This window comes from Gekko japonicus, unplaced genomic scaffold (assembly GCF_001447785.1).
Source record: "Gekko japonicus isolate JY-2015 unplaced genomic scaffold, Gekko_japonicus_V1.1 scaffold2586, whole genome shotgun sequence".
In the NCBI taxonomy this organism is placed as follows: Eukaryota; Metazoa; Chordata; class Lepidosauria; order Squamata; family Gekkonidae; genus Gekko; species Gekko japonicus.
The window spans coordinates 90,558-104,311 of record NW_015166499.1 but is presented as its reverse complement, the minus strand read 5'-3'; the positions used below and the strand labels follow the sequence as shown (position 1 = coordinate 104,311).

General features: G+C 45.2%; 1 protein-coding gene across 1 annotated transcript in view; it reads left to right on the top strand.

The window, feature by feature from the left end:
* The window catches only part of LMTK2 (lemur tyrosine kinase 2), a 67,896-nt gene that overhangs the window by 14,322 nt on the left and 39,820 nt on the right, over window positions 1-13,754 (top strand). The window contains exons 2-3 of the mRNA XM_015412221.1: window positions 6,740-6,876; window positions 12,381-12,525. Coding sequence (XP_015267707.1) covers window positions 6,740-6,876; window positions 12,381-12,525 — 282 coding nt within the window. The remainder of the gene's footprint in view (window positions 1-6,739; window positions 6,877-12,380; window positions 12,526-13,754) is intronic.

Here is a 13,754-nt window from a genome sequence, read left to right as displayed (position 1 = left end):
ACACCACAAGCAGAATACCACATGGCAAAAAAGGATAGGAAAAGGTGCCAGCAGTCACCCCATTACTGCCACAGATATGAGGCAGTCAGGGCTTCAGAGCAAAGTGGGGGCTGCTGGTGGGGGGAAGATGGATAGCTGATCAATGAGGGGGAAATGTAGGTTGATGCTTGGCTGGGAAGTAGATAAGGTTGCCAACTCCAGATGGGAAAATCCTGGAGATTTGAGAGATGGAGGCTGTAGAGGGTGAGGTTTGAGGAGGAGTGGGGCCTCAGACAGGTACAATGCCATAGACTCTGCCCTCCAAACTAGCCATTCTGTAATGGGGAACCACTGTTGCCAGTCTCCAGGTGGGGGCTGGGGATCACTCAGAATTACAACTGCTCTCCAGATGGCATTGATCCGTTGCCCTGAAGAAAATGGTGGACTCTGTGTCCTTATACCCTGCTGAGGTTGCCATGGCAAATTGATTCTGAGTGCCCACAGCCTTGGCACTCTCCCAGAGCCTCTTTCTAATGCTCATTGTATTTATTTCCACAATGGGCCTTATTCCTAGTATTTATATAAATGAAATGTTGTTACCCGCCCTGAGCCCACTAGCGGGAAGGGCGGGCTATAAACGTAAATAAATAAATAAATGTAAACTGCCTTGGGTATAATTGTTTTTAAAGGAAGCGTAGACTTTCTTTATGTAAATAAAAAAGGGAGGTGCATCTGGCCCCCAGGATACACTTTACAGTTGCAAGGAAGGGAACTCTTAGCCTGAGTTGGGTCCAGGCATAGTGGGAGGGGGTGCCTGGCTGCTGTCTTTTCTCCTGCTGGCTTCAGGACTGGGAGCTTAATCCAGGCATCCTGGGGGAAGGTATTTGCTGAAGGTCACTTGCACGACTTTCTGCCCCACCTCATCACACTTTCTGTATCCATCATTCTCCCAGCTGCCCACTTGCTCCCCCCCCCCCAGCAGCAGTGGCAGCAGTTCTCCAGGAATCACAACGAATCTCCCAGCTACACAGATCAGTTCTTCTTAGGGTTACCAGCTCCAGACTGGGAAATTCCTGGAGATTTGGGGGTGGACCTTGGGAGGGTGAAGTTTGGGGAGGGAATCGACCTCAGTAGAGTATAATGCTCCACTCTCCAAAGCAGCCATTTTCTCCAGGGCAACTGACATCTGTGATCTGGAGAGCAATTGTAATTTCCAGGTTATCTCCAGCCCTCACCTGGACGCTGGCAACATTAGTTCCCCTGGAGGGAGATGCCTGGTTTGGAAGGTGGACTTTGTGGCATTATATCTGGCTGAGGCTTCTCCCTTCCCCAAAGCCTGCCCTTTTCAGACTCCACGGCAAAATCTCCAGGAACTTCCCAACTTGGAGCTGGCAACCCTAGTCAGGCCTGACTCCAAGGTGCCCTCCCTGAAAGGCCAAAATAGGCCAGGAAAAGACCCTGCCTCCTCCCCCTGCCTTTTACTGACGGAACCCACCCTGGAATACTGTGGTCACCTAGCAACAGCCACTGAGGGAATCTGTTGCTTAAAGCTACAGGTGCTCCTATCATTTTCAGATTTTTTTACAGTCCTCAATGTGTGATGTGTTTTTTTTTTTAGATTTCACATTTTCCTGCACACTTGGAGCCCTTTTCAGCTTTGTAGAAAACTCATCTGTTCAGTTCACAGCTTCAGTCACCGGATTTAAGTATCCAAAGATTGGCTGACTTTGCTATTGGAATAAAGATGTTGATTTTCATCTTTATCACTTCTATAATGTCAGTTGAAAGTTCTTTTGAATTCTCTCTCCTTCTCTCTGACTAAAATCCCGTACCTCATTCTTTTTGGAGCTGTTTCAAACTGACTTTAATTATCAAACCATTTTCTATTTTTAAGAATAGTTATATTAAGTCTTTGAGTCATCGCTAAGCACAGGGGAGAAAGCTGTCACAGGTTTCCAGCAGGAAATGTCTTCATTTATGTCCTGAAGAATATAATTGTCATAGGAAGGTGATACGAGATCCTCATGATATTACGTGTTACATGTGTCCATAATTTTTTTCCAGAGATAATGTTTGGCATTTGTCTAGTTAAATGTTTGTGTCCTGTATAGGCTCCTTCCCTTGCATATTCACTGGCTTGTAATAATATTTATTATGGCATCCCATGATGCAGTATTTTGGCAGGTTTGGAAGTTGTCTTGGCCGCCTGGTCCCCATGCTGTATAACTCACATGGGGTGGGGGGAGGGCAGCAGCAATGAAGAGAAGCACAGCATGAGAGGGAGAGCAGTAGTTGAAGGGGGGGGGGAGTATAGGAGCTGTGGGGAGTAGCAGTTCAGTGGTGCAACTGATAAGAAGGTGGGCAGAAATTCCTTGCAAGCTGGAGTGTACAAGTGCAAGAATTCACAAAAACTGACCAGCTCTGCTCTGTTGTGATCTGTTAACCTGTGCTGTTCTTTCATATTTCGTGTCCTTATTGGCTGGCAGGATGATTGTCTCTGGGTGGGGATTTCGTGAAGGCGGTCCTTGCCACGCAAGGTGATATAGCTCACACGAAGATCTAACATGGAGTCAGTATTAGAGGAGGATGTAAAAGCTGTGGTGCTTTTGTTTGTTAAGGGAGAGGCCTAGTCACTCGGCAGCATTCTCCCTGCCAGTCCCTTACTGAATAAGATTTTAATTACGGCACATTCTTCCCTCCCCTATTCTTTCCCTGGTTAATTTCTGGCTTTGCTTGTTTAGCCAGAGTACTTGGATTATTTGTTTCTTTGGGGGCTGGTTCAGTGTGTTCTTGGAGATGCATTCTGCACATAGGCACTGTCATCACTGCAGCTTCTTCTTCCAACTCAGAAGCGCAAGCTTCCTAAATTCATTCTCTTGACTCCCAAAGGACAATTTGCATAATAGGGTAGTTGCTCGTGACAGTAAGTCATCATGAATATGCTATAATTGTTTTGTAAAAGGTAGTTAACTCATCATTGAGAGTTGAGCATTTATGTTCCTGTGCATGGAAGTAGTTATTAGCAATAGCTTAACTTGTGTGCAAGAATGTTTTCTCGTTCTTGTGTAAAGTGCCATCAAGACGCAGGCAACTTATGGTGACCCTGTAGGGTTTTCAAGGCAAGAGACGTTCAGAGGTGGTTTCCCATTGCCTGCTTCTGCATTGCAACCCTGGACTTCCTTGGTGTTGTCCCACCCAAATATTAACTGGGGCAGACCCTCCTTAGCTTCTGAGATCTGATGATATTGGGCTAGCTTGGGCCATCCAGATCACAGTTGTTCTTAGGTTAATGCATACCATGTATGCCTTCATAGTAGTATCATCTGTCAGAAAAAACCCCACCCAAAATGTGATCTTACTACTTGGATGAGTGAAATACAAATGCTCCTGTTGTAAGACGTTCCCATAACAGGATTATAGGGTGTACAGGAGCCATTAAATTGTCTTTTTAAAGGACGGTGCAATGGCATAATTGCATCAGTACCATGACATGTATGCCCATATATGAGGTACTGTTTGATCATGGCCAAAGAGGAAGCTGAGCATTCAGTTGACTGCATATCTTAGGCTCAGTACCTTTGGAAGAAGAGTGGGTTAAGCTGCCTGCTCTAGGAGTCAGAACCTCACTATATCTAATAACAAAGACAATTTTTAAAATACCAAAATAAAGACACCTGCAGACAATGTAGGGCTCTTTATGTACTCTGGGAACTTCCAAGGTATGCCAAAAATATGGCTTTGTTTAATTTACAGTCAGTGTCCCCCCCAAAAAAAAAAAAACAACAAAACAAAACTGGTAAGAACTGAGCATAGTCAAAGAGGCATGGAATGTTGAGAGCTTGTTAAATGTAAGAAGCAGGGGGGGGGGAAACTAGTTTACCTGAATCTCAAGAGCCTATATAATACTAGTGTGTGTGTGTGTGTGTTTGTGTTGGGGGTGGGAGCTTCAGACTTGTTCCTCCTCCCCTTGCAATTCTTCGGGAGTCCTGAACTTTTGCCAGAAACCATTTCTCTCTATATCTTGATGGGCTTCGGCATTTGTATGCCGGGGGGCTCTGACATTGTACCTATTGGCCAACCTTTTTGAAACTTTGAGGAGTTTTTAAGGAGGCCTTTGCCACAAATTTGATACTTCTTCCTCAAAAAGCAGGGCCCCCCCCAGCCCCAGATACCCCTGGATTGATTTTCCATTATAGCCTATGGGGCCCATTGACTATAATGGTACCTATGGGTGATAACTGAGCAAGAAAAAAATGATTTTTTTTGCACACCCCTATTATGCTTTTCGCTATTGTTTGTAAGCTGTCTTTAGTCACAGGGAAAAGTGAGATATAAATATTTGAATAAATAAGTAGTTTGGGCAGGGTAAAAACATTTAAGCAACTTCCTGTTTGTTAAGTTAGGCAGGGTTCTGACAGTGATTGTTTCACGTCTGTTATACTTTGTGTGTAATGCTGGTTCTCATATTTCACTAACCCCCCCCCCCCAAAGTAGACTGCACGAGTCCCCTCTCCCCAAAGTGCTGGTATGTTTTCTAAGGGTCAGCACAGGGTGCCGGTCCAAGGCCAGGTCTACAAATACAGTGGACTGGGGTTTTCCAAAGTCCAGGTCTACCTTATAGTGGAAAGGGGTGGGTAGACCGATTCTCTGGAGGATAGGCCTACCAATATAGTAGACCAGGGCAGGTAGACCTGTTCTTCAGAGGACAGGTCTACCAATATAGTGGAAAAGGGAAGGCTGACCTGTTCTCTGGAGGACAGGTCAACCAGTATAATAGACTATGGCCCCGGTCAAACGGGCAGGAAACTGCGGGGGAGAAGCGTGGCTGTTTGCCCTGGGGCAAACTACTGCGCAGTTACGCGATCAGACCTCCCGTGGAAGTCCTGTGGAGGTACCGTGGAGGTTCCATGCCAAGGGAGAGGTGCTGATCACAGGACAAGCCGGCGCGCAATGAAGAAGCGCGCGCCGCGGCAAACTGTTTTTTGTGTGTGTACACGACAAATGCGCATGCTCCGTTGGGTGCGTGTGCGCATCCACAGAGACTTGGACAAAAAAACCACACCTTATTTGCAAGGGGACATGGGCAGGCGCCGGATGCCACCGGAAACGCAATCAGACGCCCGCCCTTGCCCCGCAGTTTCCGGAAACTAGTACCTCCGAGGTACTAGTTTTTTGCTACGCAGTTTCGGCTGGAAGCCTCGGTTGAGCCACGGGAGTGCTACGCTTCCCAGATGTGCTGGTGAGATCGCGCCCGGAAACTCCGCCTGTTTTCCGTCTCACTTGTGTGGCTTCTGTTCCGTGTGACCGCAGCCTTAGGTGGGTAGACCTGTTCTCTGGAGTCCAGGTCTCCCCATATTGTGGAAAGGGGCAGGTAGACCTGTTCTCCAGAGGCCTCGTCTACCCCTGTAGAGGACATTTTGTTTAATGAAATTTGGCTTGATTCTGTTTTCTGTTATAATGTTTAAATTATTCTTAAGATATAGTTTAAAAGGATTCGTTCTGAAATTTTTACAAGGTTATGGAAATAATCTTTTAAAAATAATTTACACAGTAGTCAAATGTAGATTTGTTCATAACTTTAATGCTACTAGCTTTTTTCGCTCACGAGGTAGAATTTTTTGTTCACAACACTGTGGAGCTTAGATTGACCGATAACACCTTTCCTTGTGCCCACCAAGGGTTCTTAGAATGTGGGAAGGGCCAGATGGGGCTTGTGCCTAGCAGGGCTTCTGATCGGCTGTGCAAATTAAAAGGTTTCCTGTTAAACACGGCTTCTGCCTTTAATGTGGAAGAGTCACTGTGAGAGCAGTGCATAACCTCGCTCCCTGACGTTTTGTGGTTGGCTCTGCCTCCTGTAGCAGCCATTTTGTTGTCACACCCACCACCCTGTTTCAGCCTTCCAAAGGGGCCCTGGTCTAATTCTTGAATGAGTTCTCTGCCTTACCTGCTTGGCAAACATTGCTGTTGAACAGTCTGAGCCAAGAAATCCCTGAGTTGCTGGGACTTGACTCTGCTTGCTCTGGTCCACTAGTGGCCCTCCTAGGAAGATTCCCTGTAAGTTAAATGGCCAGTCCCCTCCCTGCTTATTGACCATACGCAGCAGCCGATAATTGTCGCTATACTGCCTCTGATTCTGGAGTTTCTTTTGTTGTTATAACCAAGAGATTTTGCTTAAAATCCATCTAAGCTAGATTTTGTCGATCCTTATTAAATACCATTTTCATTGTCCAGAAATGTATATGGGAAAACGTGGAAGCTGTTGTATGTTATCTCTAGGGTAGAGTGGAGGAGAGGCATTCTAGAGGATAAACATGGCCTGCGAGATGCCCAACACCTCCTGGCAAAGTTTTCTGCCTGGTCCTTAAAAGGGGTGGAAAACTGGTAGCTAGTTTCCCCATCTTTGTCTCAAAGATGCATGATTTCACTGATCTACAGGTATATTTGCCAATGTGGTTAGTGCCACACTTCAGCTTAAGGATATCTTGTATTCTTATCCCCCACTCTGCCAGTGGAGTGCACTGAGTGACCTTGGGCTAGCGTCTTGCTCAACCTAGCCTACCTCATAGAGTTGTTGTGAAGATAAAGGGGGACATGTGTCCCTCTGAGCTCCTTGGAGCAAGGTTGGGATTTTTAAAAAGCCTACTTATTTCAGTAAAGCTGGGTTTCACTGTAAAGGTAAATAATTTGAAGGGTAGGCAAAGTGAGTTCTTTGCATTTATAGAATTGTATTTATTTCTGCCCACTGTCTGCTCATTTCTAGGGGAAGCAGCAGCATCAGCATCAGGAGTTGAAGTTCCGTTCTCGTTAGTGATTCTTTCTTTCTGCACCCTCGTGGTGCTGGTGCTACTGTCCGTGAACTGTGTATCCTGTTGTAAAGATCAAGAGATAAACTTCAAGGTGAGTTACAAGAGGTAGGAAAAGCACTATGCCTCTTGTCTGGTGTCTGATCATTACGTACATAATTCCCTCTTCACTGTCTGATGGTTTTCATTAGACCAGTTTGAGCTATTTTGTTGTTGTTGTTATTTTAACTTAAGGTTTCCCTATAGCTACCAGATTTTGAGCTACCTCTGGAGTGGATTATGGTTCTAATGAGCAACAGATGTTTCCTTTTGCTTGATTTATATTTTTGAGGTAACTAAAAATGGACAAACTAAGGGGTGATAAAAATGTGCTGTCGAGTTGTAACCAACTCGTGGGGTTTTCAAGGCAACAGATGAGCAGTGCTGGTTCAAGCAATGTATTTTTCTTGTACTTTGAAAGTAAATGGGAGAATGATTTATTTTAGTACATTTTTATCCTGCACTTTAGTACATATTTATCCTGCACTTCCTCTAGGGAGCTAAGGGATGCATACATCGCTCTCTTCCTCCATATTATCCTCACAGCAACCCTGCCGGGTAGGTTAGACAGAGAGAGAGAGAGAGTGACTGGTCCAAGGTCACCAAGCAGGCTTCCATGGCCAAGTGGAGATTCGAACTTGGCTCTCCCAGATCCTAGTCCAGCCCTCTAACCACCATACCACCAATGTTCCCTCTAAGCTGAGTTAGTGTGAGCTAGCTCACAGTTTTTTAGCCACCAGCTCACACATTTTCGTCTTAGCTCAGGAAGGATGGCTCTGGAGCAAACTAATTTATGCAACAGCCAAATCGCTCGCCCACAACTTTAATGCCAGTAACTCACAAAATAGAATTTTTGCTCACAAGACTCCACAGCTTAGAGGGAACATTGCATACCACTCTGGCAAATCTTGCTGGGATCTGCTGTGATGAGTCAGACTTACAGATATGGAAGGCTATCTTTGTTATGTGCTGGAACAAAGTTTGAGTCCATTGGCACCTTTAAGACCAACAAAGTTATATTCAAGGTCTGAGCTTTGTTGTAAATGTTAGAATGAAAAGATTTAAATAAATGAAAAAAATGCCACCCTTTTACATTGAAGAAATTGCCTTATTGATTTTTTTAAACCCTCTGTGGACTCAGTTAATAAAGCAGTCTTTGTAATAGCTGGGAAAGGCTGAGACTTCTTAATCAGTAGTTATTATAAAAAATACTATTCTCTTGGATCCCATATTGTAATACACACCCAGAGGATGGGATCTGCAACATACAGTTTGTTTTGGAATTTTGGAATGTAAAGAATGAGACAAACAGGATATTGTTTTGGCAGCTGTCTAGTCAAACATAGTAGAGATTGGCGAACTTGAAAAGATGCCTTTTATTAGTGGATTTCTGCTGGCATTGCTGTTGATAACACCCCAAAGGGTATTCATTCTCCTTTCCTTCCAGCTGCAGCTGTGTAACTTAAACCTCACCGAAAGCTGACACTTCCTGTGTGGGAGAGAGTCTTGACAACGTTCTGTCATGTGCCCAGGGAACAATAAGGGGGATCATTCCGATACAACTTTTCTCCTCCACTCCCCCCCCCTCCCCTTTTACAGAGGAATGCAGGTGGAAAGCTTTGATCAGAAATGCTGCGCGAGTTGGGCAGGAAAGATCTGAGCAGGGCTCAGCGAGAATCAAGGCCAAGATAAAAAGCTGTGATTAGTTCGAAGCTGGTATTTCCAAACCAGGGGACTTGTCTGCTGTATGGCAAACAGCTTTTGTAACTGAGGGAATTCTTCAAATGGATTCTGGTCTGGCGTTGTGGTGTCTGGTTCCTTCCTGCTTTCATGGTCTTCAGTGATTGCATACCGTGCACTTGTCTCTTTGAATCCCAGACCAAGTGTCCTGTTGGCAGATCTCCTTGCAAAATATGCGTTTTCCCCTCCTATGCAATATTGTCCATATGTGATTCTTTGCAGAGGAAACAAATCTCCCTTTACAGGGTAATTTTAAGTCTTGCCTCTACCTGGATGGCCCAGGCTAGCCCGTTCTCATCAAATCTTGGAAACTGAGCAGGGTCAGCTCTGGCTAGTGCTTGGATGGGGGACCACGAAGGTAGTCCAGGGTCACTAGCAGAGGCAGGCAATGGTAAACCAGGTCTGAATGTCTTTTGCTTTGAAAACTCTCCAAGGTTGCCATAAATTGACTGTGACTTGATGACACTTTCCACTTCCAAAGTCCTGTTTGTGAGTTCAGTGCTGTCTTGTCCAGAGATGGCAATGTGGGTGTGATACTTCCATTATGCATGGACCTGTGGGGCTTATTATAGCCTGCTATATGCTTAACAATTTCCCTGTGTCTGCAAGATGCAGGAAGCCATCCAAACCAAGTAGACGTGGTTGGGTGGTATGCACAGTTCATTGATTTTAGCCAGCGTGCTGAAGGCAGAGAGGGTTTCCCCTATTACGCTAAAATTAATCTCTTGTTGGGGTAGGTCACGGCTTATGCTTCGCTTCCTTGCAATATAGACCAGTGTGCATTCTAGCCCAAGACAGGCTTCCCTTATGAGGGAAGAAGGAAGGACTTTGCCCAGATCAGGAGAACAATGCAACTCATATTATTACTGCCGCTGTGTCATATACACATGACGATAACAGGTTGCAGCTGGTTCTGAAGAGCTTACCTGTGCAAATTCATGCAATTTACAAAAACTGGAACCAAAGATCTTAAAGAATTGTTTGCAGCTTGTTGTCACGTGCAGTGTAATGTGTGAATAAGCTTGCGGTGCTGTCAAAGGTTGGTGTAAAACATTGTTTTTTAAAAAAGCTATTTTGAGCTGTTCATTTCTATGACCTGATGGGAGCTTGCGTTTTGGGGGGGAAATGTCCCTTTTCTCCACTTCTCGCATTTTTAATTAAAGATATACGCAAGTAGGCATCTGTGAAACTTTGACGAAGTTAACCCTTTGAGCAGCAAATTGGGCCATTTTGCCAAAAGAGAGAGTGTGTGTGTCTCCATGGAGCTGAGCTCAGTGTCTCCTCCTCTTGGACATAAACGGCCTGCCCCCTTTTTACTGTAGGAGAAGCAAGAGGGCCATGAGGCAGCCAGTGCTGTACCCCAGGAGGTTTTGGGTCTAAGGATGAACTTTTCCCAATTTTGTTCTGCTTCTGGTGTTTTGTTTTTTTATTCTATGTATCTAGAACTGCTCATACAGCTATCATCTTAAGCAGAAATCAGAACCAAAAAATATGTTAAAAGACCTTACTCAGTATTATTTCTCATATATTTGATTATTGCGCCTATGAATTTTGCCAGTGAAAGGCATTTGTATCCGACCGTGGCCAGGACACCTGGGCTTGCACATTTAGCAATTCTGTATCTTTAAGTAAAGGGGTGACTAAATTAGCCCTCAACTCGTTGAAAATAGGGCTCTCCATAATCCCATGTTCAATGGTTTCATTTTTATCATACGGGCATCTGCATGTTCTATTAGAGTATGATGCTCTATTATATCTGCCCTCCAAAACCTCTGAGGGAAGAACATTCATTCTTGCCAAAGTAAAAAGCTCTTATTAGTTTTGGGACTGTTTATTGATAAAAAATATTTCGACTTGTTCTGCTCCTGGTGTTTGTGTTTTTATATATTAAAAACACTTGTATCTCTGCAAACCCAAGGCTAATGAAGCAGCAAAGCACTGTAAGTGTCTAACAAGTAAAAACCAGTATACAATGAAGGACGGTTGAAAACCAGTGCAGTTTAAAAAAGTGAAAGACAGTGTACCTCCCACCAATGGTGTTAGCCAAATTGCCTTAAATTCTCAATTAATCTAGGGGAGGTTATGATTATTAATTGTCAATAGGCAAATTAGGGTTCACACCAATCTATACAGAAGTCCCACCTTTGCTATAGGTGTCAGAACAGACACGGAGACTGTATTCAGTATAATATAATGTCTTTTTACTGGAGGATATATATCATTCAAACACTACACAAGCACACACACGTTTATACTTATACTAGGAATAAAAAGATAGATAATTATCACGTTTGCATGAGCAGGATATTTATTGGTTGGGTGATATTTACCTGTCCTCATTGATTGAGACGTTCCAATGGAAGAATAGAGGGGTTTAGAAATAGAAGATGGGGAACATGTGCTCTGAACTGGCAGAACCACGTGGACTAGCTGCAGACTAGAGTTTAAAGATGGAGGTAGGGTATATGGATAGCAAGCTGGACATACAAGGGTTAAAGCTTCAATAGGGGTAGTTGAGAGGGAGAGAGAGAGACCATGTGGTCGGTCAGCATCTTTTATAAGGTGGGGGGGCTGGTTGAGCTGGCCACATCCCCCCCCCCCCGTGACACCTGTTAGTCCGTCCCATAAAACATACTATTGGCTGGCTGGAAGAGGGGACCACTAAGGAGTGGTCAATATTGAGATCTAGAAACTTAGGCTGGGGACTGGCACCTGGATGAAGAGTGATTAAATCATCAGGCTAGGGCTATTGTCTCTTGATGGCCCTAGCTGGCTTGCTGATGGTTGAGCAATTAGGTGCTAAGCAACTATTATTGGAGTCACAGAGCTGCGTGCAGCTTGGCAGGTTTGTGGGGGGGGGTGTTGCCTACATGTGCTTGAAGAACCTCCTAATGGTGTCTGGAGTTCTCTGTCCTCATGTTTTTCCATGGCATGGCACCTGAGGCTTTGTGCAGGCTTATGGAACTGCTTCATCTCAGAGCAGGCGAGATGGCTGGTGACTCTGGACCATGATTGTAGCAGCAATGCTAAAGGAAGGTGTCCCTCTTTCAGGTGTGCAGTCTCAACAGGTATTCCCAGGTCTCCATGTTATACAGTCCCTTTGCACAGTCCATACAGTTCATAAAAACACATTGATAGGCTTGCGTGGCAACAATGGTGCTCTGACCAGAATGGCAAGCAAAAGATCCACCACTGCATCCACCCTGGCAGGCCATTCCAGAGGAAGGACCCACCACAGAGAATGCCCGTGACCATACTGTTGGCAAACAGACTGTCCTCCTGATGTTGGCTAAGGGGAGATGATTCATTACAAATGTTTATATACCCCGGTGTTTAACCATATGTATTCTTCATAAAAAAAGAAGCAAGAGATTAAAAGACATCTTAAAAACAGACCACAGTGACTGCTGTTATCATGGCCAGCGGTGACAATAAACATTGAACTACCCAAATAATTCCTTCCCTCCCTCTCATGGCGATGGTGGTGGAAATGTAGCTGGGTGGAGGAAATGTGCATACAGAACCCTTTGGAAGAGGTCCTGGGGTAAGATGGGCTGCTTTGTACTCTCTGCTGTTTTTCTGCAAGCTAATGGGGTTCGTTCTCTCATTGGCCCTACAGGGAAATAGCGTCTGCTGAGATTGCAGAGCTGTAGCACTTAAAAACTTTGTACCTGGGAATCTTGGATATCCCCAATCTAAGTATCGGTTTAACCGAGAATAGGGACCAGATTTTGTGAGTGGTATAAAATATTAAACCCATCTGAGTTTCGGAGTAAGGAACAATCCTTTTAGTTTTGTTGCTCTTTTTGCTTTTTATAGGAATTTGAAGACAACTTTGATGATGAAATAGACTTTACCCCACCAGCAGAAGACACGCCATCTGTTCAGTCTCCAGCAGAAGTGTTCGTACTTTCGGTTCCAAGCGTTTCTCTGCCGCCTGCATCACAGTTCCAGCTTCCTACGGGTAAGATCTCCCTGGTTGACAAGATGTGTCTCTCCCCTCCCCCCACCTCCTATTCCCAGCCCGTCCTCTAATGTTTGGTCCCATGAATGGAGCTCCGCCTCATGATGTGTGTCTGTGAAGTGCCATCAAGTCGCAGCTGAGTTATGGCGACCCCAGCAAGGGGCTTTCAAGGCAAGAGAGAAGGAGGGGTAATTTGCCATTGCTTTCCTCTGCAGAGGCTTCCTTGGTAACCTCCTTTCCAAGTACCCGCCCTGCTTAGCTTCTGAGGTCTGATGAGATGGGGCTACACTGTGCTGCCTTCCCTCCCCCTCCTCCCGATAGCTGTTAAGCAAATCGAGAGCACAGTTGCCGTGCCTCCCGGAGGGGTCCTTTTAGCCTGCTAATATCTTGCGTGCAGTTCTTACGATGCAGTCCTTCAAAGTTGCATTTTAAACAGCTCCCAGTGTGCCTTTTGGCAAATGTATTGTCTTTCGACATATTGGCTTTTAAAAATAGTGCTTTCTTGTCTTGTGCTTTCCTCTTCTCTGCCATTTCATCAGAGGTTCTGCCCCCCCCCCCAATGTTTTTCTTGTTAATTTCTCAGTCTCCCACAGAATGCTATTCCCAGTATGGGCTGATCTTTCTTAATCTTGCTTCTGAAAAGATTTTAAATAGGAGCTGTGAACCTTGGTAAAAATAGCCTTCGTTTGGCTCTCGTTTGGGAAATCAGAAGATGGAGCCTCTAAGCCTGCATCCGTTACTTGGCTGAGGCTTGAGCGTCTTCCTGCCACAGCGAGAGTCTGAAATTAATCTTAAATTTTTGCAAAGGCTTAGGATGGATTTGCATGTAACATGACAGTCCTGCCCCCCCCCCCCCCCCCCCCAGAAAAGGATTAGGTAAACTCATGGGGGATAGGTCTGTCAGCAGCAACTAGCCACATTAGCTGAATGAAGCTGCTTTGTTTTGTGGCTGCGTATTTCAGTGCTAAATACCGGGGGCCTGATCGGGACAGCCCAGGCTGGCCTGCTCTGGTCAGATCTCAGAATCTAAGCAGGGTCGGCTCTGGTTAGTACTGGGATGGGAGCCCACCAAAGAAGTCTAGGATTGCTACCCAGAGGCAGGCGATGCCTCTGAATGTCTCTTGCCTTGAAAGCCTTACGGGGTTGCCATAAGTCAGCTGGGGGGCTTGATGGTGCATTACACTCAACAGATGCCAGGGCAAGGAGGGGGTGGCTCTTGCTGTTCCTAG